The sequence below is a fragment of the Gavia stellata genome, chromosome 2 (assembly GCF_030936135.1).
Source record: "Gavia stellata isolate bGavSte3 chromosome 2, bGavSte3.hap2, whole genome shotgun sequence".
Lineage (NCBI taxonomy): Eukaryota > Metazoa > Chordata > Aves > Gaviiformes > Gaviidae > Gavia > Gavia stellata.
In genome coordinates this window covers 15548527-15575699 of record NC_082595.1, presented here as the reverse complement: position 1 = coordinate 15575699, position 27173 = coordinate 15548527, and the positions used below count along the sequence as shown (strand labels likewise).

Here is a 27173-nt window from a genome sequence, read left to right as displayed (position 1 = left end):
ACATGACTGAAGGGCACAGCAAAATTCAGTCCTAACTTTTGTCTGTTAGCAGCAGAATTACATTTAGGAAGCACCTTCAGAGTCTTAATGTGCTGCGAAACAAAAAGCATTCTCTTTCTTCTGTTAGAAAATTGTTTGAAGAACATGATTTTGTTTGGAACTGGTGTATATGTTTCTGTAGCAACAAAGCTGTGTCTCAGCATTTTAGGAAAACTACAGGGATTGTCTTGTGTCAGTACATTTCAGTTTTGCATGTGCTGCAGCTCTAGTGGATTTTTATTTTGTGTATGCTTCCCTCAGTTAAAATCTTCTTATCAAATGCAGAAAGATCGCACACATTTCTTCCTGTTACAAAATAAAAGCACAAACATCAATCATCTAAAATCACTGACATTCACCCAGAAATAAATACAAATAAGTTCTGTAACATTTCGCTGCTATTATCTGTTGAGAAGTGCTGTCGCCCTTTCTACTGAGCGTACCGGAACATGGCTGCCCTCTGAGGAATGTAAACTTGGCATTAACCCTGGCAGATTCCCACTCCCTGCCCTCTCTCATTTAACATTAACTCACTCCTATACTGTTATCAGAAGGTAAAGGTCATAGCTTTATTTACACAATACAGCACTATACAAACGGTCATTAAACATCTTGCACCAAATAAACATGAAGCAAAAAAACAATGCTGACCTCCCTACCGGGAACTCCCCCTGAAGTACCTTGCCATTCCCAAATGAGGTCAATGGTGCTGCTCTATCCTTCTAAATATTAACTGCCCAGCACTGCTCCTCTGCATACCCAGCTCCCACACAAGAGCCAACTGAGGACTTCCATATGTTCCAAACCCAGAAGAAATTCAGAAAGCATTCTACTGTTAGCAAGACCGCGTGGTTCATATCCTATTCCCACAGCCTTTACTCATCCTTCCACAGCTGGAAACCTTGTCAAAGGCTCTCCTATACGACAGCAGCCTTTAGCACAATACATAAGCTGGGCAGATGGCAGGGTGGACTCCCTCGGTCCAAATGCCAGAAGCCTGGGAACCAACCCTTCTTCCTGCTTCTCATCTCTCTCAGCCCCGCTCCTCTCCACCCCAGCCCACTGCCTTTTCCTGCGGGGAAGATATCCTGCTTATTTATTGCATTTCATGACTGCTGGCCTGCCTAGATCCAGCAAGAAAAAGTGCAAAGAGGGCAGGAGGCCACTGCCTAAAATCCCGTCGGAGCTCACGCTCAGTTTTGGACACTAGACCAGGCCAAGCAGAGCATAGATGTAGCCCGGGGCGCGAACCCGGCCAGGACCACTGACCAGGTGGCACGGCTTGGGCAGCAGTCCTTGGAGACACTGGGACTCAGACACACACGCAGCAGCACAGTTCACTCCTTCCTTCCTGCTTTTACTGAAGGTGATGGAAATAGTTTGTTGCTCACTTGTGCCAGAAGCAAACTGTAACTTCTCTGTAGCAGACTCCTGCAACAGGCAGTTTATGTGGGGAAGGGCTTAAGTTCAGAACATTACTGTGCTTAGGTCTGAATATGCTATCTGAGGGTACAAGGTCTTTCTAGCCCTCCTTCATGGACCATAGCTCAAGCAGCAATTTAACCTTTAACTGTTTAGAGTTGCAATAAGATGATTTCTACATACTTAAAAACAAAGTCAAACCAAAATGCTCCATGTCTAGTTTTGTATTTTAAAAAGCCCCAAAAAAAGGGGAAGAGGGGTATTTTATTTGGCTGCTGCCACTCAGAAATAACACAGTAAGGTAACTTGGGAGAATGATGACTTTTAACATGTTAACCACTGACCATGAAACATTTTCATCAGTGTAAATATAACTCCTCGTTACTCTGCCAAGGTTGCACTGAATCATACAACCGCCAGTGAAGTCAGACTTTCTAAATATTCTTATTTCACGTAAAAACACACTAATGAAAGTGCTTTTAATTTTAGGTAGTTCTTCTTCCTGAAACACTGGTGTGTGTTACCCTGATAAACGGGAATGCTGGGAAAACTAATCACCCAAGGAAAAATTAAGTTAGTGTTCAAACAAGTTCTTAGGGTATTTGTATATGGAAAAAGCCCGGAGGTATTCAAGGATTGGCATCAGCATATTTATATTTGCATTCTCCTCAATTCAGTGTTAATATATCCTTCATCACGACCAACATACTAATTACGGAGTGCACAGAGAGTCAGAAAGCTGCAGCAAGTTACAGACTGGATTATTGCTCCATATTGCTGAGGAACATGACAACCCATAGCTATGAATGAGGACTCCCCTGTGACCAGGTGCTGCATGATTTGAAGGCAACATCTCACAGACCTTACATTCGAAACCAAAAGAATGAGTTAACCCAAAGCAGGTGACACTAATTTCCCAGTTAAGGTATTTTTCATCCTCTCAGGTGAACTGAAATTGTATACATTCAGTTTCCTTCTTTATTTCAGAAAAAGCACCCCATTTAATCACTTGAATGGTCTTGGAGCATGCCAGAGATCAGGTCTTCACTGAAACAAGGTTTATAGCTCACGTAGTTATTCCCTAAATCAAATATGGACTGGGGACATTGGCATTTATGTTAATGAAGCGGTACCCCATTCTAGTGCTGATGTCCCTGCCTGGGGAGACAACAGTTCTTTACATGTATTTCAGGTCAGAGTGGGCCACTTGTGTCACCTCACTTGAACTCCTACAATGAGAGCCAGAGACACACACCTGGGCACTCCTGTCCTCAGCCCAACAACTGCAGGTGAAACGAGAATATGTAACATTTACATATATCTGCGGAAAGGGCACAGGAATGTTGAAAGTCAGTACAAGAGGGGAGTACGGAACTGGCAGTTTCTTAACACCCAGTTTGTTGCATCTTCCTTGTATGAGAATATAAATTAAGCTGACGATGACTGACTTTAAATATACCAGACTCCAGGGACAGGTGACAGTGAACATAGTCCACAACCTTTCATCACCGAGTTCAAAGTCCAGCTCAGCTCACAGGCAAAATGAGATTCATAGTCTAGCCCTTAATTCCTGAAGCTTGGATACATCTTTTCAAAGTGGTGCAATTGCATAACACAAACAACGACTGCCAGAAACTGCGACTGAAACTTCTCTAGGGTCTGACTGACTCTACTTGTCTTATCAGGCCCCAGCTTGACATATGCCTGAATAGCTGAATGCCAGATGAGAGGGAAGGTGGAAGGGATAATGCAAATATTTTTATTAAGTTGTTGAAGTGTTTTTGACACAACAACAGTAACATTATACCCTTAAAAATCCCACACTGAAAATTATCCTGAAGTTTATCTATCATACAAGATGCATTTAGTAACAGCAGCATCGTTATATATAAAAACTGTGAGGTTCATCTTTATTTCCAACATAAACTCGATAAACAAAAGGAAGGTACATAATTCCAGTGAGCACACAGATAATTGGACAAGTCTGGGAACAACTGTTGGGCCAGTTGCAAAAACGTGAACTTACAGAATAATTTCTATTGCCAAACAGGGAGCTAGCTTTCTCTTTGAACTTTAGGGGAAATGAGGATAAACTAGTTATTATAAAAGATGATCATTTAGTATCATCATAGCACTTTCTAAAAATCTAACCAACAAGCCAAAGCATGAGCTAAAGCTAGTTATTTACTTCCAAAAATATAACTATGTTTAGCTCCAAACAAATACTTCCACATACATGGCTGAAAAAAGATCAGAAGGTATAGCAGCTATTTTGAAACCTTCATTTCCATCAAACATCTTAGTTTATTTATATATTCCCCACTTTCCTTGAAGTATTGCCCACACAAGCAGCATTTCCCACTTTGGAGAACAACCATTAATTTCACACCACAATGTTTTTTCTAGAGATATAATTACACAGAAGACAAGCATTCTTTATTAAAATATCTGAAGGCATGTTAGGTAGTTATGACTGGTAGTTATTCAGAAGCATAGGTTTTCTTTTCTTTTCTTTTTTTCTTTTCTTTTTTTCCCCCCTTTCCTTTCCTTGTTTGCCAGCTAATAAGAGCTTTGGAGATGTAAAGGAGTGACATGATCCCAATGCATTTTTAACATTGTAATAAATGATGTAGCGGGGTACGGAATAATAGGGCTGAAACTGTTCTGTGCAATACAACTACTCTAACATATGCTTGATATCAACGAATGCATTCTCCTAGGGCCTGGCACACTATGAATGAATTGTGACATTTTCTTACTATTAATTCTTTTAAGATAATCACTAACTTCTTCCTTCTACTTGTATTTTATAGAGTAACTGGGATATACATTTTATGAATTGTTGAAGCTACTAGTATCCCCCAGTTGGGAAAACGAGTTATTCTTACGGACATAACTACGACCAGATCCAAAAGCCTGTGTCAAAGCAGAAGACAACTAAATATGTTCCTAATATTCTTCCTGTTGCTTTTTTTACTTTCTGCTTTCATCCTACAACTCATGTTATTTCTCTTCTTTTGCCTCTTCTGATAATACACCCAATATACACACCATTTACAATTTTAGTGTTTTGCTGTAGCATGCCAAAGACATGTCAGCATAGTCTCTGAATCAGAAGTTGAGAGTATCCTGCAAAGTTTAAATTACAAAGCATTGTCTCATCAGAATGACATTTCTCTTGGGATTGAAGCATTTTCACTATGACAAAAAGTCATAGAAAGAACTCAGGCACATGAAGCGATTCAATGCAGCTAGGAGCCAAGACACAGCAGAAGCTACATATAAGACTAGGGAAAAGAGGAAGAAAAGAGATAGAGAGGAGGGAGAAGGGGATTTGTGTCGAAGGATGGGAGCAGGGAGGGAAGACAGAGAACAAGAAGGGGGAAGATAATTTTACCAATTCTTTCTTGCTGGTTCACAGAAATCGCTAAACTGACTGCTAATTGCAAACTGTCTAAACTCCAGTTTTCAGGAAGAGGAGATTAGCCCAAGTCTTTTTATGGAAACAAATCCTCAAAATCCTTCACTTTTTAAAGCACCAATCCTGTCTGTTTCCCATATGCTGGATACTTTTGAAATTCTGAAGTTGCCACATTCTACTATCTAAATGTACAAACATATAGCTTTGAAAATAAATGCAGACAAGAATAGGAAATGTTGTACGTGCAGCAAAGGTAAGAAATGTGTTGCATCTTCAGCACTTGAAAACAGACCTATACAAAGTGGTAGGGCCTAAAGTCCAACCCAGTATGCAAATATCACAGCAGTGTTAATAAAAGTTGGAGATTAAGAGCTGCAGCTAGCAAACAAGTTTTTTAAAGAAAAACGGACTTTTGACTGAAAGACCACTTTCACAGAGATTTATTTTCCTGAGAAATGCAATGTCCTGCTGTTAGTGATGTCTCTGGAAAGGAGACTCCTTCTCTGAGAAGTTTCCATTTGAATCCCAGTTGGTGGGAACACCAATGGCGTCTGATGGAAGTTACCACTCAGTCCTGGCTACTAAACATTTCAAATTCACTTCTTTCAATTTGTAGTACTCTTGAGAGCAGCCTTAATATGAATCCAGGGATGTGACTAATTCCACATCCTCACCTTGATGTTTCTACTCAAGAAATCTGAGACTGCCTGTCCCCGAGATGATGACCCCAAATCAAAACTGGTAACATGAAAGAGGGTGAGAATATAAGAGACTATCAAAACTCAGTTAGATCCACAGAACTCAGAATTTTTAGTAGACAGAACAGACGTGTATCACAAAACCTGTAAAGCACTCTGCTTGTGAAAGCCTGAATTTATCGCAAGCAATGCCAGGCTGCTAAAAACAAATAAAAAGAGAGAGGAAGAGTGAAATGACAAGATAAAGACTTAATAAACACCTTGATACCAGGGTGAAAATTTTCAAAGTGATTCCTTACTTTCGATAATAAAAGCCTATCGCTAAACGTATTCTTCACCACAGCGCAACAATATGCACTTTTTATGTGTGTGTGCACGGGTGTTGAAGGTTAGAGATTGGGGGGTGATGGGGGGGGGGGAGGTTCAGCTAGATGTGGGGCACTTGCAAGCAAATGAAAATTGTCTGCAAAGAGCCACTTCCTGCTGGTGACTAAGCCTTCACCCAAACAGCCAAGAGGAAGGGGCATAAGTAAAGCATTGCAAACGACCATCCCGATTGTATCAGACTGGAGACAACTAGGACAAACAAACTCAGGAAGTGGCAGGGAGTTAGAAACTGAGAGGAAATCTATGGCACAGAGAGGAAAGTGCAGAGATTGCACCGATCTGCAGAAAGGTCACCTCTGGGTCTCACTGTGCCAAGCTTTTTCAAAACCGCTTTATTTGGACTATAATACAAAACTGGCACACACAGCTGGCGACTGCTGCAGAGGCTATTCAAATGTTAACATTCTCAATGATAAACAGCCAAAAAAACTTCTATGTAAGCAAATTGGAACAAACAACTAATCTAAAAGTGGTTGCTAAGAGACAGAGGATTTCAGCCAAAACCAGTCCCAAGCCTCAAGAATGCTTTATTTTTGATTAAAAAAAAGTACCTGTAGATGACGCCATGTTGGTGAAGAAACATGAGTGCTGATGTGACCTCTGCTGCATAAAAGCGGGATCGAGGTTCGTCAAATTTGCGGGAGCGCTGGATTTGAAACATTAGGTCTCCTCCATTTACATATTCCATGACGAAGAAGAGGCGGTCCTGAAATTAATTAAACAGTGCTATTTAGCTAATTTCTTTTAGTCAGACAAAGGACTGCTTGAAGCTGCACTTCAGGTGACTGCAGCATTTGCGTCAAGAAATGAAAGAAACATACGCTACAATTCTGAAAAAGGAAAAGCTGACAACCAAAAGCCCCCAAACCTAAAGAAAACAAGACAAGAGTCTCAAAGTGAGAAATGAGAAAAAGGGAATAGAATCAAAATGTAGTAATAAGGAACACATACACCAATCTCCACACATCAACAAATACATATGGAATTATAATCAATTGTGTATAATAACAGAGATACTTAAATGATGCTGTTTCTTTTAAAACTTAGCCATAACAATGAAGAAATAAAGTCAATTCTGTCAACTACTGACAGGCTGCTGGGCAAATTTCAGGCTCCTTCTTTTTTCTCTTATTTCTTACCAGCTACTTTGTCTGCAAAATATCTTTCCCCCATTATGTAAAAACAAATTAGAATTGTTAAGCTATAGAAACCAGTACTGCCAATCTCAAATGCTTACATTTGGCTTTTTTGAATTGCTTCAAACTCTCGTAAGACAATGAAATATAATTACATTATTAAAATACATATAAAATTCTTTTTATTTTCTTCTGATGCTTATCACTTCAAAGTTCAAGTTTTCAAGCCTTACTCCATGATGGAGAACTAGAAATGAACTTTACTTGAGAACAGCAACTGAGATTCTCAGATAATCACCCCATTTTGGTGTGTTTCAGAAAAAAAAATCCAAAAGTTAAGCACTCAGTGAAATAGTCAGAACTGAGAACACCAGTAAACTAAATGTGTGCTTGGCATCTTGAAACATTTATGATCTAAACTGACAATGCAGATGAAGGTATAGGCAAAGAAATGACACACATCCACTTGATATAATTTAGATCCTGTTTTTGTAAATGTTCTTATAAATTTTCATAGTTTTCCCTAATCTGTACTAACAGCCCTAAATAATCATCAATTCTTTGCCCATTCACCCTTGGTTTCTAGGCCTACTTCCATATTCTTTATTTCCTTTCTGTAAAATATCTACATCTATATGCACATGAGTTTAGACAGAGGTGGAGGTAATTCTCATGTGACGTGGAGAATGGATCTGAGCATAGACTCCTCGCTCTGCATTAGCTCACATTTCGTTCTCCGGTCACACGATACACAGGTGTGTAAGCATGGGACTTCACCGAAGGGAGCCCCTCTCCAGCTTTCACATCACACTGCAGTTTGGCTCTGGCTCATGGTGTCTGGTGTGCTGGGTGGAAGAAAAGGAGACGAGATGTGGCATTGCTTTGGACAAACAAAACCAACAGAAGATGGAAGTTAATTAATCTCCCACAAGTGAATCCAAGCCTGCAGATTACACAGTTTATATATATGAGTCCAGAAATTCATAAATGTTTGCTGTTTGTCTTTAATCATCTACTCTATGGCTCAGATTTAAAGCATAGCACTTAAAAATATCCTTAAACTTAAGCTTGTGCATTAATCCTGCTCATTAAGTGCCTAAATGTTATACTTATCAGGGATGTTTCCTGGAGGAGGCTACAAATGTTTGGCTGACTTTTTGCTGATTACAGAAAGAGGATGCAGAAAAAAGCCTTGTGCCTTTGCCCCCGTATCTTGGGAACACAGAAACTGCCAGGCTGGATCAAATTCAGGATCCAGGTGGACTGGCATTCTTGGTAAAGCACTGCTAACAACTTTGGTACATTTTCCAACATTTTTCTTACCATTCCCTAGTAAGGAAAACCTACTAAAGAATAGCATCAAAGCTTCTGGCTGTATCATACACCCAAAAGAGCACAGCTTTAGAGCTATGCCTCTGTTCTTTTTGGAATGCTTAATACTGCTGATAAGAAACATTCAAAATCATAGTGTAGATCTCTTGACGTTATTGTAGGCTTTAAATATCACCTTTGCTTGTTTTAAGCAAAAATATGGGTCCTTGTGCTGTCTCTCTGATTTCTCTCTGGAATTGATGAGAATTACAGCCTTGCTTTTAACAGAAAATCTGATAGCTCTCAGATGGCCTTATAATTGCAGAAGCTAGAGCTTAAGGATAACACCAAATGCAGTCAGTTTTGTGATAAAGTCAATCAAAAGCATAACTATATTGGTACTGTAATGTAGCATAAGAGGATACAACATCCCTACGAAGGAGATACAGGCATTGTCCTTCGTTAGGCTTCTCATCGCTGCACTACAGACAGTATCTCTGAATAGCAGTTTTGGTCTGAGTGTCCCTTTGCAACACATCGCCTTAGATTATCTCACACAGATATAGCTCACTGTTTCAAGTACAAAACCCATTTGGACTGCAGGCTGGGGAGCGTCTGACTAACATTTGGCTAAAGTAACATCTCCTAACACTTGCTCAAATTGAACCTTCTTACATTGCTATTTTAACCTTTCCAAACTCAAAAGTCTGGACGTGAGTGGGCACAACCAGGAAAAGGAACCTGCAATTCACATTTCCTTGAGCAGCCATACGCATTCTCAACATTGCTACCTTTTGCTACACCTGTATCACAAGCATAAAACAAACAATGCTGATGCAAAGTGATTGTGCTGTGGCTTACAGCTGTGACTCCCAAACGGTCATCCTCAACTCGCCACTGAGCTGGGAGCTGCTGCTCCCAATGGCGATGCCACCACTCTTCCAACTGCTGGGTATGGTGCACAATAAAAAAAAAAACCAAACAAAACCAAAAGGCTGGTTTACACAATTGTATAGATCAGGGCCATTTCCTAACATGTCACAATATGCATTGTATAATTTTTACATTAAATACTCTTATGTTTGATCCAAACAGAACGAATATGTTTTGTGATGTTCACCAGATGCCTAACTGCTGATTCTAAATATCAGTAATTGTATTTAGTTAAAACTTCAAGTTCTTTTATTTTGGTTCAGTCCCTTGTAGGACTTTTTCAGTTTAGCCAACCTAAAACTTAACCTGGATTGTTTAGCAGAATATCTTGTCATTAGACAGTGTGAACAAAAGCTTTAGCAGCAGCTCCATTCCCAGAACTGGAGACTGCTAACTCTCCTATCCTCTTTCACATCTTCCTTATTATGCACATCCCATTCTCAATGTGAATGGGTATTTCTGGCAGATTCTGCAGCTTAGTTGAGCACCTCTTCACAAGTATACCTACTAAAACCAGAATTAACAGCTCAGTGATTGAAATTGCTCTGCTGTTGTATTTTTCTGCTAGACACTGATATTTCAAGTTACTTTTCCAGCTTTGCTGGGTGCACGTTTCAACTTCCTAATGAGAATTCACAGAAAAAAAGTAGTTTGAAAGTTCTGTTCTCTGTTTACAGTGAGACTGGGAAAGAAGAAAAATACTAATTCTCACCCACTAACATGGGGTAAACAATAAGATGCACAACATGCACAGCAGACCAGAGTTTCAACATTAGAAGGTGCCATCTTTTTTGGTGAAATATACTCAGTCCCTATGAAAACTACTTCCTTAAAACGCTGTCTGGTCTTTTTTTTTTGCTCAGGACAATGGCATGATAAGCTGGAACTCAAATTTACATGAAAAGAGGATGCAAGAGAAGAGAGACTATTTTATGAATAATGAGCTGAGATTGGTAAGTCCATTTTTCTCCTGATTCCCATAACCTCAACAACAACAGAGACACTATTTTGATTTTTGCTACTTAAACATTTTTCCCTATCTTTCATCAAAAGTTAATGATCAAAATATAGGTTCCTAATACTCTATTTCCTTTCTGTCATAATGTAAGTACACACACAGAGTGACCCAATGAGACCTCTATGACTTCAAGGCAGAGAAGATTTCATCCTCAAACAGTAATTGTGAAATAACTGTATTATGCCTGATTATATGCATCTCGCTACATGTATCACCAGGATACATTCAAATATTGAAGTGGGAGAATATAAAGTGAACGCCCCAAAGAATTATGCATTGAGGGACAACACAGTGTTTACTCAGTTAAAAATGAGCTACAAGGTATGACTTTATCATTGTGTTCCAAGAGAAAATTGAATGGGTTTGGTTTGGACTGCATTATTTTCAGACTCCGTTTTCGTAACATTTGAGAAGTATGTTTTGACGAACAAAATAAATGTAAAGCAGTCCTGGGAACTCTTTAATTATATAAACTGAAATAAAAGGCAAAATCACAAACAAAGACATTATAGATTAATCCTCTCTTGGCAACTATAAAGCAAAAAAAGTACTGCAAAGTAAACGAGTATGTTTTCTGAAGTAATTAGATTCTTTCACAGGGTTTATTTTAGCCCTTAATCATACCTGCTTTTCATTGAATTTCTCAAAAGGTATGGTTGAATGAGAATACTTAAAATAATAAATGGAAAGAAAAACAGAGCAGAGAGCATGGGTAAGAGACTTTAAAAGCAAAGTGGACATGAAATAAACAGGCTAGAAGTCAAGACAGAAAAAGTTCAACTTCACTCTGTATTTCCATAGTATTTTCTGACTACAGCTTTAAATACTATACTAGAATGCATAACTGCCTGTCCTGACATCTCTATTATTCCGGTCTCATCTCTTGATCTTCTTAATTGAGATACTCTCCTGCATGTTTTATGTTTTCAAAACTGGACTCTAAAAGCAACCTCTCTTCTCGTCTCTGTCCCTATTGCTATCTGGAGAAGTACACTTGTCACTTAAAACTATAAATCTTGTTTCATCTTCTCTCTCATTCCACTCCTTTAATTGTGCCCTAATTTCGTTTTCCCTCCTCCTTGACATTCAAAATAGTCACCCTTTAGCTCCACAGTAAATCCTTCTAAATAATCCTTTACTCTTTATTCTGATTATTACCATAACCTTCCCTCTTCAAAACCATTCTCTGATTTTTAGTTTTATTTATGTATGTTTTGTTAACACCAGCCTATATATGATACGCACTTCCTACCGGTTTATATTTTCTTGTTTTTAGATGTTATGAGTTCCATTGGATAGAGCTTCAACTTTTTGAAACCATAGAGTCGTTTAGGCTGGAAAAGACCTTTAAGATCATCAAGTCCACCACTAAACCATGTCCCTAAGCGCCTCATCCACACATCTTATAAATACCTCCAGGCATCGTGACTCAACCACTTCCCTGGGCAGCCTGTTCCAATTCCTGACAACCCTTTCTGTGAAGAAGATTTTCCTAATATCCAGTCTAAACCTCCCCTGGCACAACTTGAGGCCATTTCCTCTTGTCCTGTCACTTGTCACTTGGGAGACGAGACCCACACCCACCTCTCTGTCACCCCCTTTCAGGTAATTGTAGAGAGTGATGAGGTCTCCCCTCAGCCTCCTCTTCTCCAGGCTAAACAACCCCAGTTCCCTCAGCCGCTCCTCATAAGGCTTGTGCTCCAAACCCCTCACCAGCTTCGTTGCCTTTCTCTGGACACGCTCCAGCACCTCAATGTCCTTCTTGTAGTGAGGGGCCCAAAACTGAACACAGGATTTGAGGTGCAGCCTCACCAGTGCCGAGTACAGGGGCACGATCACCTCCCTACTCCCGTTGGCCACACTATTTCTGATACAGGCCAGGATGCCATTGGCCTTCTTGGCCACCTGGGCACACTGCTGGCTCATCTTCAGCCGGCTGTCGATCAACACCCCCAGGTCCTTTTCCGCCAGACAGCTTTCCAGGCACTCGTCCCCAAGCTGGTAGCGTTGCATGGGATTGTTTTGTTTCTTTTAGAATAATGTATAAGTTTTTAATTGGGAAAAGGGGGGTGATTTCCAGAAATATCAATAGTAATAAACTCTCTGGACATAACAGACTCAATCCAGCTCCTTTTTTTGGAGGTGTGATTAATGACCAAGACTTTCCTACTAGTAAGACCAGATAATCTTGCCAATCAGTTTTGATTTAACAGATGACACTATACAGTCTGTTAGTTGTTTAGATGTGGAAAAATGCCATTGTTGAGGAACAAGCTTCTATGTAAACCCTGTATGAAAGCTTAGACATGGAAAGACTTTGATGTACTGTTTACATTAATTATTGTGTAGTCCTTAAAAGATTTTAAAAAAATTGTTATCAGTCATTAACCTGCCTGTCCTTTGTTTGTTTTCCAATTAAAATCTCATTAACGTTAGATTGCAGCTTAAAGACAAGCCACTGATAGACATAAGGCCAAGTACAATTATCACTGCAATCTGAAGAGTAAAAACTCTTTTTTTTCTTTCAAATGAGTCCCACCAGCTGGGGTACCCAACATGCAGTTCAGCACAGCCTCATTACTGAAACATTACAGTACAAAATGCAATCTGTCTCCCACTTTCAAATCTGAGATGTGCATCCATGCTACAAGCCTGAGAACAAATCTTTTCACTACTGTTTTTTGTCTCCCAGTTACAACACTTAAACTTACAACACTTAAAACCAGACAATTCAGGAAAGGCATCAAACATGGACTCTTCAAGTAAAATTCACAACTGATAAATCTTACCAGCCTACTTGAACTACCATTTTTTCTTTCATTTATGTTTTCATACAATTGGATGTGAATAAATTCTTCCTGATTCTCACTAGTTCCCTAAAGGAAGTTCTTTGTGTGAATATACTTTTTTCCTCCCAATTTCGGAAAGTCGTATTTGAATTAGATTTCTCCAGAGGCTACTAAAAATATCAAGGAAACTAATATATGTATTAAATACAGGTAAATTTAAATACAAAATAGTTCATATTCTAGTAGAGTAGTGTTACATAATGAAATATGTTTAGCCACTAAACTTGTTGCAAAACAAAAGTCAAAGATAAAACTTTTATTGCACAAGAAGTCAGATATATCACAACCTTGGTATGCTCTGTAAGATGATATTTTATTCATATCATGCACGTATGGAATTATTCTCCAACTAGTACAAAACTGTGATTACTTAACTCTATTTAAACAGGATGCTCAAACAGTTTGTTTAAAATTACCTAAAACTACAGCAACTGTCCCACCCCTCAGAACTTGAATAAACATTTCCTGCTTCTGATGGAAATTGCACAGGCACACTGTACACAAAACTATATGCAAACCTTCAACACCCTGAACAGAAGACTAACCAGGATGGCAGATTCATCTTCCACAATCCCAGCATCAGGAGGGACAAATATAAAAACAAGAGATAAACCAGGTACAACACTGAAGAAAACAACAAAAAGCTCTCTCCTGTTCATTTGATTCCTTTTTGAAGTTTACAGTAACAATCTTCAACAGGACACTATGACACGTTTTCTGTCTCTGATTTCAGTGTTTATACTCAGGGCTAATTGTGTTGTTTTTCCTGTTTTGTACCAGTGCTTTCATGGAGTTCCAAATAAGAAGGGAACAATTTCTACGAATCCCATATTTCTTGGAATAAATGCCCTGTACATAGGAACTGCTATCTTAAATTTCACACAGGATATTCGCATCTTCCACTTAAGAAAAAATGCACACATTCACATTTTGTGTTAAAGGATTCTTTTGTCAACCAGACACTTCAAATTTCTCTTAAGCTGGTGAATACTATTATAGCTAGGGACTTTTTGCTCAGTTTTACTCAGCTTTGCCCAGTATTCAATTTCCAATCCAGTTTTTTGCCCTTGAAAGAAGGAATGACCTCAAAGTTAAAACATAGACCGGACAGAGTCACAGAACCACACAAAATTGGATAAAGAAGTCATCTAGCTTATCCCACAGCTGACAGGCTGGATCAGCTGTACCTAAGCCAAGGAGAACTAACCTTTTCAATGTGGGAAGGCAGTCTCTGGACACTGTGAGCCAGCAATCTAACCGTGAACCTGAACAGCCCTGCTAAGTGGACTCCATTTGGCCGACAAAGACCTAGGAAGCAGAAGTCTCTGCTAGTCTAGTCTGCTGGAAGGCAAGTGGGTTTGTCTGCACTCCATCGCAGCGGGGTCTCCTGCTGCGCCAGAAATGCTCTGTTCCCTTCTCAGTCCCCGTGTCAGCAGCAGAAGCCAGTAGCGAATAGTATTCCTTGAACATATTCTGCCTCGCAGGTCAGAAAACTGCATCAGTTCCTGAAATTAATCTGATCAGCTCTTAAAAATCATCACTGATAAACATTCCTTGACCTCTGCTGGCAGTCTGTTTCAGTACTTATAGAAAAAACCACTGGGAACTCTTTTCAGTGCTGCAAATAATTTGCATTACTTCTTGTGCTTACTTTACTCAAAGTATCAATTCCTAGCTGTGCTGCAAGTTATATACTACCTTCAGAGAAACACTTCTGTGCTTTCCACCTTTGTTTCTTATGCAAAGAACTGGTTATTGATTTTTCTTGATTTTACAATACTGATCACAAAATATTTCTATTCTGTTCGTAGAGACCCCAGACATGTCAATTGAGAGCCTGTGGGATAAAAAACACTTTAAAAGTCTTGAAAATGGTTTCAAGAATAGCTGCCCTCCTTGAGACACTGGAATAATTCTCAGAAAAACCTTCTCTACCCTATCATACCATACCATGTGAAGGGTCAGAAAAAGCTACAAATCGAACATGATTAGTTTCCAAACAGTGCTTTCAGAATCAGTACAGAGGTTCTCAAAACGTTTACACTGTATTACTGTAAAGACTTGCATTGTAGCATTTACTCAACTATAATGTGAGTCACTGGAAAAGGGTTTTTAAGCAAGATGTTTGTCTGAGGTCTCTAATCCTCATAAAGCAGACCTGGTATGTCGCTTTTGTCATGGGAGATTTATGTTGCCTCCCTGTGGAATATCAGTTGATACTGGAATAGAATGGGGTTTTTAAGATGTTTTTCATGCCCCTAACGCATCCCATAGTACTGTTCAACAAGGAAAATATGGCTAGTATATGTACATTGAGATAAACTGGCTGGCTGGGGGTGGGTGACTTACTACATGCCAGCAGTAGGTCACAGAACTATGGAAATTACGATTCAAAGCAGGAAATATTAGCCAGGACCTCGTGGACATCACCTATTCTTTCCAAAAAATGTCAAGGGATGATTAGGTTTTACCTGCGCTGGCATTCAAGAAGGAAGTGTTTTTTTAATGATTTTCCCGAAGACAGATCCAACAATACTCTTAAACTGTCCAAAATGAGGAGAAGCCAGCCTGTCCCAAATTTGTAGAGAGTGAAAAAATGTGCCATTTGGTTATCCCCTTAGCACCAATACTTCTAGAAAAGTTTAGTTGATTGTTTCAATTATTCAAATAATCTAATCCCACATTACTGTGGCAAAATCCACTGACTTTAACATCACTTTTGAAATGTACAGGTCTTCATCTGTACCGTAAATTTTGGAGTATGATAAAGTATGGATATGAATAAAATCTATACCCTAGAATCTGCAACTACCAATCATATACACATCAGAATAACAGATGAAGGTTATGTCCCTTACACAGAGCTTTTTCCTGTGCAATTTACAAATACCTGATGTTTGAATACAGTCTCCCTACTGTTTTTTCAGATAATGAATTATGTCAGATTACTATCTGGACCAAATTTACTATGCATTGGATTAGTTGGTGTATCAGGCTCGTACTAGGGCAAGTAAAAAGTAAATATGGTTCAAAATTTCATTAATCCTGTTTTTAAAAAAGATAAAGTTTAAACTAATTCAATGTAGCACAGAAACAGCAGGTGGAGAGCTGTCAGCCTGCTCTCCATAGAGCTGTCATTTTACTCACTGAGAATATGACATAAAATTCTAGCTCTACTTGAGTTTCTTGAATAGACAAAAATTTCATATTAAGACCCTAAAATACTATCATGTGAGTGCAAACTTTTTTTTTAGTTTCTTCCCACTTTAAAAAATAATTTTGTTTTTTGTTTTTTCTCAGTCATTAATGGATATTACGCCTTTTGAGCATGTGAATGTTTTCTGTGACACCTGTAATATAATATCTAATGTTCTGATACAGTATCTACAGGTCTTAGTGATGAGATTCTCTTCAGCTCAGATGGGGTTTAGATCAGGATTAAATTTTTAATGCTGTAATATGTGGAATTTGTTAGCCAAGGGCATGCAAAGGGCATGCAGAACAAATTATACGCATTGCCATTTCATCAGCTCGATCCCCAACCATCCAACCTTAGAAATGAACTGAAACAAAAAGACTTCTAACTTTGGGAAAATCTTTAACCCCAAATTATTCTGGAGAGAGACGTGTTCTGTTGTCACTGGCTTTTTCTGGGAGTTGATGCAAATCTTTCCGTCTGCCCCAAGCTGCAGTGTTGGTAGCCACAAGCTCCACAGTTTGCTCAGGGAAGGACTGCTGCTCCCTGGGGTGGCAACCCTGATCCTTGCCTGCTCCCTGAAAGCCCAAGCAAGCCCCAAGAGCAGGGACCCCAGAAGTGTGCCAGCTGTTGTAATATCTCTTTGTGCCCTTCCTCTCATATAAGGGAGAAACACAACTGTAATCCTCTGCAGTAACGGTGTGTTCTGTAGTTCTAGTCACTTCAAAAGGGGTATCAAGTAGGAAAAGCTTCTCAGGCCATTTCCCTAATACCTTCATTTGATGACAGATAAGCTGTGAAAAGCGCCTTTTATGAAATTCTTTGATCTCATCTTCTTTTGGTGTTGTTTGGAAAGAAGAACTGTTCTGGTGAGATAATTTTAAAGACCTCTCATTTAATGACCTGATGCACATGGCAGAAAATTATATCAAGCCTGCAAAATGTCATTATGCAGAAAATGTTACAATGTGCAGGCAGCTATTAATATTCCTTTGTTCTGATTCTTATAGAAAAAATATAAACACCATCTTCCAATTAGAACAAACTATATAGTTTTTGAAGGCACTTCAGAACTTCTATGAACAACTTTTAACCTGTTTATATTCTACCAAGGAGCTTAGACAGAGAAGGCACAAGTCCTAGGTGTTTCCTCAGCCCCCAGGCTGGTTCTGGAACCTTTCTTGTCTTTATAATTCCTATTTTCTTATGCCATCTGGGCAGCCAGTTTATGTCTTTGAGCACACAGGGAAATGCATCAGATGCTACACAACGAATAGGGAACACTCTGGGGAATGCAGCCAGTTGGCCCAGCAGCAGTTGTACCAGAAGGAAAAGGAACCCAGTTAGGGAAGATAATGAAAGTGATGGGACAAAATACTCATCCAGAAACCATTTTCTGAGAAATTATCCATTATTGCTGAAACCCCCCCCCCAACCAGACGTAATTAGCTGAGTGGGCAAGTCTTTATATCACAGGCATGATATATTGCAACAGTGCTTTTTGTTTCTAGGGATGCAATCAACTGACCGCAAGGCAGAAGTTGTCTTCTCAGCTCTATGAAACCATCAGTCATGATACAGGAGGAAACTACAATGTCTTTACCAATGAGTTACTTGCATAAAAGCTACCCAGACAAAGAAGTCTGTTGAGATACGATTTCCAGTCACATATATCAGGACCAGGCATGCTGAACCAAAATGGGCACTACAGCAGGAATACATGAGCATATTTTATATTTAAATTTCACTAACTGTTTACATTTTCAGAATTAGAATTTCACTTAGAAAAATCACCAAAAAGCTAAGATCTTTGTAAGGAAAGAAAGCACAGATGTATAGAGCTTTCCTCTCGACCCATGCAACAACCAAGTTTTGCTATTGCACCAGCCTGTGAAAGGAGAGTTGTCCTGCATTACAGAATTTGGCACTGGAAAAACCTGCCCCTTCTTCCAGCTCAAAATGGTACTTGCCTATGAACAGAGTAGTAGACATTGTAGAAGGAAAGAAGGCAATGCAGAAGGGTACAGACAGTTATTCAAACATTCGATATATTTATTGTAAGTTAACTTGGCTAATAGGAGCTTGACATGAACATTAGTGCATTTATTAAGAAAGAAGTAATCCAGAACTTTCCAAAAGCCTTCAAACCTCTTTCCCTGTAATGTGGGAATGAGCTTTGGAAAACTCTGCTGCAGTACGGCCAGCTTCTATATGTACTGCCTAGATATTCCATTTATGATGCTCGATGTGTTTCAGAAATGTTTGCTACCAGATATTCTTTACTGCTTTTAAATTGTTATTTTTGCATAAGCAAAAAAGGGGAGTGGGTGAAAAGACTGGTACTTCCCTCACAGCTAATTTTTTTTCTGAAAAGGAATCACTAAATGAAACTTAGGAAACAAAGTATGAGCATTAAATAGAGGGCTTTTACCAATTTCTCAGTACAAACTTCTTATTCTTTGGAGATTCTAATTTTCCAGCCTCTAGCTGGTTATCATCTCCCTTATGTTCATCAATAAGTCATTCATAATTAATGTTCCCATCAGAGAGCTCCTTTGCATGTTCTTCATACTTCCTTACTGTTATAACCAACTCAATCATTTTGTACTAAGGAAAAAAAAGTGTACGATTATTCACCGACGCACCTACCAGCACACAGTATTTTCTATTCAGCAATTTTACACAAGTCAGAGCACAATAAAACATTCTCTGGCCTTGTTTTAGGACTTGATTTTCTAACTTCTGTTCATTAGACTCAGGCCACTGACTCCTACAGGACATTTTGTGAGATTAAGCGGTAAGGAATTGGCTCATTTATACTTTTACAAAGTTTGTGGTGGGGGAGGACAGGGAATCCTGTGCTCCATTCAAAAGAAGGAGATGAATGAAGTCTTTGGCAACACAAAGATATTCACTACCAGAGAAACAGCTCTTCTCTATTATGTGAAGCATTTCAGTAATGTTCCCACGTACTTAAAAACAAAGGTCAGCCAGTGCCAAGAGTTGGTTCTAGCTTGACAACACAGCAAGAAACTTCTACTGCACTGTGATCATCCAGATGGAAAATTTACATGAGATACTGTCATATCAGTTCACAAACTATGCCCTGGATGCCAGAAATAACTTAAAGTCTACAGTTTACTTGAACATGATGTTCTGAATAGTAAAAAATAGTTGCATTTGTACTAACAAAACCTTGCTGAGGATTTCAAGTTCCTTAAAATGAGACATTAACATGAGTAACTGTGTCTCCACTCACATGAAAGAAAAAGAGCTTAGTATTATTTTGAAGTCTTTACCAAAGAGACTTTCTTTTTGGGAACTTAGCTGAGCCAGAACAAAATAATTATGACAGCAAAAATAGATGTGTTGCTGCTCTAAAGTAAGTTAAGAAATATTTCCGTTCAGAAATATCTAACTCCAGCTTTTCCTTCAGGACCCCTCTTTTCTTACGTGCATTAATTCCTAGTAATTGTGACAGGCACATTAACATGCTGATGCTCATTTCCTCAAATTCAAACTCAGTCCTTCAGACTGTACATATACGAAGAAGTATGTTGAGCTAAAATGCATACTATTATTAGTTGTAATAAAATACCATAACAACACCCAATGGCAGACAAACTTACCACTGATACTGTACTTATTAATACAGACTGAAAGCTCCTCTGCACAGGGACTCAGCATATGCCAAGAAGGGGTAGAGTTAAGATGTACAAGGAGAAACAGCAAGACAACTAGTCAAAGCAACACTAGGAAAAGTGCTTGCAGGGCATCTGCTGCCTAACCTGTGTGAGTTGTAGCCGTCGCTGAGTGCTGGAGCTGCTGCTGGAGCCTCAGGAAACACCTCACTTTGCTAAGCTCCAGGGACTGCGCATGTTATGCCTCACTTTTTACAGATGCCCAGGCTATTTCCCATAGAGCAAGCTTCCTTGCATCAACTGCAGCAATGAAAGAACAGATGTTCATCTACACTTTGGGAAGCGTATCCTTTGTTCAGAGAGGAAAACGCAAAATTATCACTGAATCAGGCTATTTGAGAAGATAAACTAAAAGACCTGTTGCTAACTTCATGCCTCGTGCAAGGCCAAATAGAAAATCGTGTCCTCTCTTCATCTCCTCTTACACTACCTTTCTTACTCCTAGCCTGCCCGAGGTAACAGTTAATGTAACGGTTTCAGAAAATAGTGATAATATATGATAATTTCTCAAGATTTTCAGTGCTTTTTCTGAAACCTGTCTGTGGAAACAGGACAACATAAAAATTCCTTTGTCACGGGGAGATGGAGGTCAGTATGAAGAGCAGCTTACAGGCAGAGCTTCCACCCTGGGTAAATGTTCTGAGCAAATCCCTGTGCAGCCTCTGTTGCTAAGCAGAAACCAGATAACCTGCTCTGCTAGAAAGCTGCTGCCAGAGAGGGAAACTTAACCTTCATATGCTCTCTCCTGTGTCTCTTGTACACACCACTGTTCCACCCACAAACTCAGTGTTTCATGCTTTGATTTGCTCTCATGCAGAAAAAAACCCAACAAACCCACAACAAAAAGGGAGAATGAAATTATAACTATAAAGACTAAAAAAAGTTAACATTTAATACAATTAATACAAATTCAAATAAACATGTCTACTTCAAAATAACTAACATATGGACAGATTCTCCTATTCAGCACATGGTAAGAGGCCAGCATATATACAGAGCTACCACATGAACTGATACACGGAGATGAGGACCATACAGGACTTTCTGCTGAGCTGAGCACTGTCATCCTCTGTAGCCCCAAATTTAGCATTTAACCCTCTTTGTACTTACAAAACTGCTAGTGATAGAGTCAGGGCCCTGAGGGCACTTAATGTCCCTGCCCAGCCTCCCCTGGTGAGGGAGAACCCCTCAACACTGGCCATGGGAGCCCCATTTCAGTCCAGCCCAGGGCCGTAGGTGTGCACTTCTGGCCCCAGCTCTCAGATGGACCCTAGACCTGGTTCACCCCCTCACCATGTTGGGGGCTGTTGATGGATGCCCTCACCAGCACCCAGCTCCGCCTGTCACATCTGGACCCCACGGGTCTGTGTCAATTGGTGAGGGTGGCCTGTGATGGGTCACTCTCAGCACCTTCTGCTCAAGCTGGCCCTTACCCTCGCTGACAGACAGTGCACATCTATTTCCAAAGGTATGAACAAATTTGAACCAACGGTGATTAATGCAATTAATGTTTGGTACAATGTGATCCCCAGGAGGATTTTCTGTCTGAAGCACAGATTGTCCCCTCCATGACTTAATCACTAGCCAAGCTGCTTACAGGAAAGAAAGTGGAGGGAGAGATGCCTTGGCTTACTATGGAGATGACAAGTGCCTTACAAGTTACAGATGAGGACTTTGCTCTGGATTGAGTTAGGCTGAACTCACTCTAAGACCCAGTAAAATGTTAGTAGGTTTTAAAACGGGATCAGCAAGTCTCCCCTGAAGCAACAAGTGGGGACACGCACATCAAGTGATGCCATTAGGACGTTACCAACACTCACTGATCTCTGACTTGGACAATGCTTTTGTGAGGTCAGATTTGCACCTGCTGTTTGGAGCAGCATATGTATGGAGGCTTCCAGTTGCATATATTCACTGGGCACCTTCTGTGCATACTGAAACATGGGTAATTTAAAACATTAGTCCTGTGAATAGATGACTGTATGTGGAAATACCTGCACATTTTGAAAAAAAAAAAAAAACATATATTTTTTTTTTTTTTAATGAGATGTCTAAATTGAGTTAATTTTGTCTCCTGGCTGCTATTTGAATTTCTATCCTCCCATGAAGGGAAGGTGTTTTGATACAAGCAAACACAGACTTCAACTTATCTACTGTGTCTATAGTATTTTTAAATTATCTAGAGATCTGCTTCTTTGATTTGTTCTTCAGCTGGTTAAAGGTTAAAAAACTTTAAAGAACACAGCATTTATTGCAACATCAAAGATGATTACAGAATAGCTTGGCAGTTTACTTCTCTGCAGAATGCCCATAAAAAAGAAAGATGTGTGTATCAGGAATTTGCAGAATGTGTTGCACTGTAAGATAAACTGAAAAAGGAATGCTTATGTGCATGAATACAGTAAAGTTCCTATTTTGACAGTTACCAAAATAGCTTAAGTGGTACCACTTTTTGTAAATCTAGAAGGAAAGATGTTTCTGAAAAATACTTAAAAGATATGACAGAATGGATCCAGGTCAGAAAAGTTTAATTCCAGGTTAAACAGAAAATGTAACACACTTCAAAGCACAAGAGAGAGAAATTACAAGGTGGAAGCATTCCATTTACACTAGATTCTTGGTATTTTTACCACCACAAGATTTTCAGCCATCTGGTGCCATTAATAAGCAGATAATGCTACCAAACAGATGGAATGAATCTGAATCAGAAATGAAGACCTGGCCATGGTTCATGAGGTTTGCAAACATACCTTGCTCACCAATTTCAGTAAATCTTTGAATTAAAATCCCCTCAAAACTACTTTTTATTTATTCATCTTAAAGAAATGAGGGGCTAATGTAAACTCAAGTTCACACCAACTCCGACTTGCAATAACACGTGTGCAGGACTCCTAGAGTTGAAAGTCCACTGCACAAAGGACTGCAACTTCTCTCTTGCCCAGAATAAGGGCCTCAAGACAAATGATACAAAATGGGGCATTACCATCCAGGAGAGTGGCACAATGTGAATGGTTCAGCCTAAATCCTGTACTGCCACTACCCATTATGCTGTGCCATACGCCAACACCAATGTAAAGATATACCTCACCTGGACCACCTGTGAGGACAACTGTCCCCTGACTCGCAGAGTGAGTCAGTGTATGTGTGTGATCCCACAGCGGAAACGAAAAAATAACTTAGAAACCTCGTTTTTTATGCTCCATTTCTACATCTGTAAAATAATACTGACAACATCATTCCTAGTCCAAACCAAAACTCAGGAATGCTTGTGAGGTAGTCCAACATACACTGACAAGCACAACAGATAGGGTAGTAAACTCTGTTGGAGGAAAGACTATTTTTAAGAATGTGTCTCACATGGCACTTTTCATTTGAACACAGTGACTATGGGTAGGAACAGAAATATTATTAATATCTGCAAGAAGTAGCTGAGGAAGTGCAGGTGAAGAGAGAAGAGTGCACAAGTCAGTGTGGCATCACATCTAGAGAAAATAAGGCAAGAATAACTCAAGGAGAAGGAGAGGATTTTTCTTGAGGTAACTTCTTTAGGATTACAGGAATTGGTGTAAGAACAAGTTTATACAGGAGTACAGCTATTTCATCCGACAGATCCTTAACAAATCAGTATTTTATTACTGGGAGAAAAATGTCACTTTATTGGTGGGGTCCCACCCAGGATCACTTCCGAGCCCAGTTTTATTCAACATCTTTAGCAATGGCTTTGAGAAGGGAGTGAAGAGTGAAATGTCCAAATTTGCAGATCATACTAAGCTCTTTCAAATAGTCAGATGCTGTGCTAACGGTCAAGGAACTCCGAAAAGGATCATTCAAACTGGGTGGGGAAAAAAGGTGGTGACGGGCTTCATTATAGATAACTGTAAAGCAAAAATACTTCCTAGGGAAAAAATATCTGAAACCACATCTACATGATGCTGAACTTGGAACAGAGTTAAAACTTTGGAGAAACATCTTGGTGCTTTTGTTGACAGTTCTCTGAATCACTGGCTCAAGGTGCAGCAGCGCTCAAAGAAGCCAACAAAATGTTGGGTAACATCAGGAAGATCACTGAGAAAAAAACTGAGGCTACTATTCTGCTCTTACATAAAATCTTTGTGTTCCCACATCTTGAATACCATGTGCAGTTCTGGCCTACACAACTCCAGAAGGATGCAGTGTGCAGTGGAGGTAAAGAAAGTACAGAGAAGGGTAACTGAAATGATCACAGGGATGAAATAGCTGCCATATAAGAACTGACTAAAATCTGGGGGCTGAGGAAGAATACAAGTGAGATCAACATAATCATGAAGATGGTGGATAAGCTGAATGTGAAACTGCAGTACACCAAATCCTGTAATACTAGAACTGGGACACTGGAGAAAGTAGTAAAACGAGTAAAAATAAGTGTTTCTTCATGCAGTGATTAATGAACTTCAGAAATTCTCTGCTGTAGCTGTGGGGACAGACTGTATCAGCTACTTCCAATAGGCATTAGAAACATTCATGAACAATAGATCCATAAGGAGATAATAAAAGGAATAAGGCAGAGAAGTCCCTTTTAACATCCTTCTACAATTCTGGATGCTGGTGAAGTATGAAGGGAATAGGCTGCAGAGAGTGGCACCTAAATGCCCTCTTTAAATAGCTTCTTTATTGCATGATGTCAGTAGCAATGATATGTCAGTACATGATATATATACATATATAAAGACATACACAAAATGGATTTTTTTTAAAAAAAGATCGTTATCCTAGTGAAGGTGGCAATTTATCTGAAGAATAACTGCATTATTATAGTAATTATTTTCAAAGAATAATGAAGGAGGTGATATAGGCATCATCAGGACAAAGACTGAAAATATGGTTGCAGCAGCTTGAAAGAAGGATGACAGCATAAAATGTAAAGGTCATGTTTAGTTTCACTTTATTTTGGAAAAGAGACTGCAGATTTCCTTGTTTCAGGCTTTCAGTTCATACTTGGGTCTAAAAATTTTTAATTTAGGATTCATGAACTAACATTAACGTATGAAATATTTAAACAAAAATGTTTGGAAAAAACAAGAATGAACAGGGGTCACATAACTTGTGTGTACCAAGTCTTTCAACTCTGAAAAAGAATTTCAAAGCCTTTTCCTCTGCATCTATCAATGAATTGTGACATCTGGTAATGTGCAACAATGCAGATCAAATGTAAAAATGCAGTCCAAAAATTCCATTGATCAATCACAAGCTTCCATTAAAAGCCTGTGCTTTCAAGAATGTAGTGGGGTATTAAAAAAATAATAATCTCCTTTAGAATATCATGTTCTGAATAAAGCTCATTATGGTTCCAAGCCTCCAGTCAGATGGCTCTACAGGCTCAGCATTGACTGAAACGTCAATTTGAAGATTTAACTGCCAAACGAGACCTAATCTTTTTTTGACTTGGTCTTTTACATGTATGTATGTTCTGATCACACTGAAATACTAGAAACAAAGCCAGGGATGTACACCTACATAAATAGATTGATTTCGAACTGCAGATTAATAAAACCCCCCACAACTACACACAAGAAAACCCAAACAAAACCCCTTAAGTCTTTCAAAGTACAGGTATTTATGTCAATGGGAGTTTCACACATATTCATATGATATAATGGAACATTACGGTTGTACAATATTATCCTCCTAAGAGAATACTTGAAACTGAAAATGATAATATTATAAAGTAGATTCATAACAAAGCATAACCACCTTTGTTTCTGAAATATTTTTCAAAATATATGCATTTTGCTTTTGTGACATGGGATCACTTTTAGTTTCACTTATTGTACACTGGAAAAAATATAAACTTGACACTGACTCACAGAACCTCAAATGCCTTTTAGAAAAAAACGTTTCCATTCCCCCATCAGGTGGGCTTTTTTTTCATTCTAACATTGAAGCCAACCAAAACATGCTTCTATGTCTGCAGTGAGCAGGAATAAAACAATAAAATTATTTCAGCTGCTGTAGTTCAGGAAGTGAAACGAAGACACGATGCCAGAGCAAGAAAGAAAGCTCGCAGCTTTCTGTCTCCTTCTTCTCTTTCTACATGTATTATCCTGCTGTTAAAGTAATTATTTTGCTAGAAGTAGACTTTCATCAGTATTTAATAAGTTATTCTTTAGGATGATACCGCTTTGCTAGTTTCAAAGTGCTTTCTGGTCAAATCATTCAGATCAAGTTGTTCTTATAAGCCACTGTGCACTGTGAGCAAGTGCAGACTGCACTCGGTGTGCATTTTATGAGGGTATGTGCAGTGGTTTACACATTGCATTAGTGTTGAGATTCTACAGAATATGAAGAGACTTTAAAAGTACTTCAAGAGCACAGCAGAAGGGAAGATCTTCAGTCCAGCAAGTTCAATCATAAGACATCTTTTGCAGCAAAGCTACCATAAGAATGAGGAAGGTCCCTCTGCCCCAGGCAGGAAATAATTATTTTACTTGAGTATCATTTAAAGCGCTATTTTTATGTACTGCCTAGCTAGCATTTTAACACCACAAGCAATTTACTACTACAGTGGAACCTTTTTAGTCTTTTCACCTTACAAGTCCTTTTTGTTTTTGAAACCAGTGCAGCATTGGGGTGAATTTCCACTTTAGTGCAAGTTACTGAGGCATCAGAGCCAGCAAAATCATCAGCTTCCTTTGCACTTCTCATATTATCCTTACTTACAAGTGAGACAACAGTCTTACTTCTACCAAGACAGTCATGAGAAAACAATTGCTTTTACTAACACTTCAAATTTTAAATTCCACAAACTCCACATCAATAAACCATAAAAAATGCGAAGTAATTAATTTTGACCCAATGTCAACTACATAACGCTCCACAGTCGACTGAAAGCAGATGCCCTTCTCCTCCAGCCACCAAACTTTAGTTAAATCCACCCTGCCAGAAAAAGAGTCTAAAGTGTAATATCAAAGGTTTCCCCATGAGCCCTAAAGGCAGTCTGGTAACAATCACTAAGGGTCTATTCACTACCTGGTGATTGCAGGAGCATGTTATACTTCATCCTACTCCTTCTAAGGCCTAAAGGCA

The 27173-nt window shown here is 39.1% G+C and overlaps 1 protein-coding gene across 1 annotated transcript in view; it reads right to left on the bottom strand.

Annotated features, from left to right (window-relative positions):
• The window catches only part of PRKCE (protein kinase C epsilon), a 299850-nt gene that overhangs the window by 45008 nt on the left and 227669 nt on the right, over window positions 1-27173 (bottom strand). The window contains exon 11 of the mRNA XM_059835828.1: window positions 6519-6673. Coding sequence (XP_059691811.1) covers window positions 6519-6673 — 155 coding nt within the window. The remainder of the gene's footprint in view (window positions 1-6518; window positions 6674-27173) is intronic.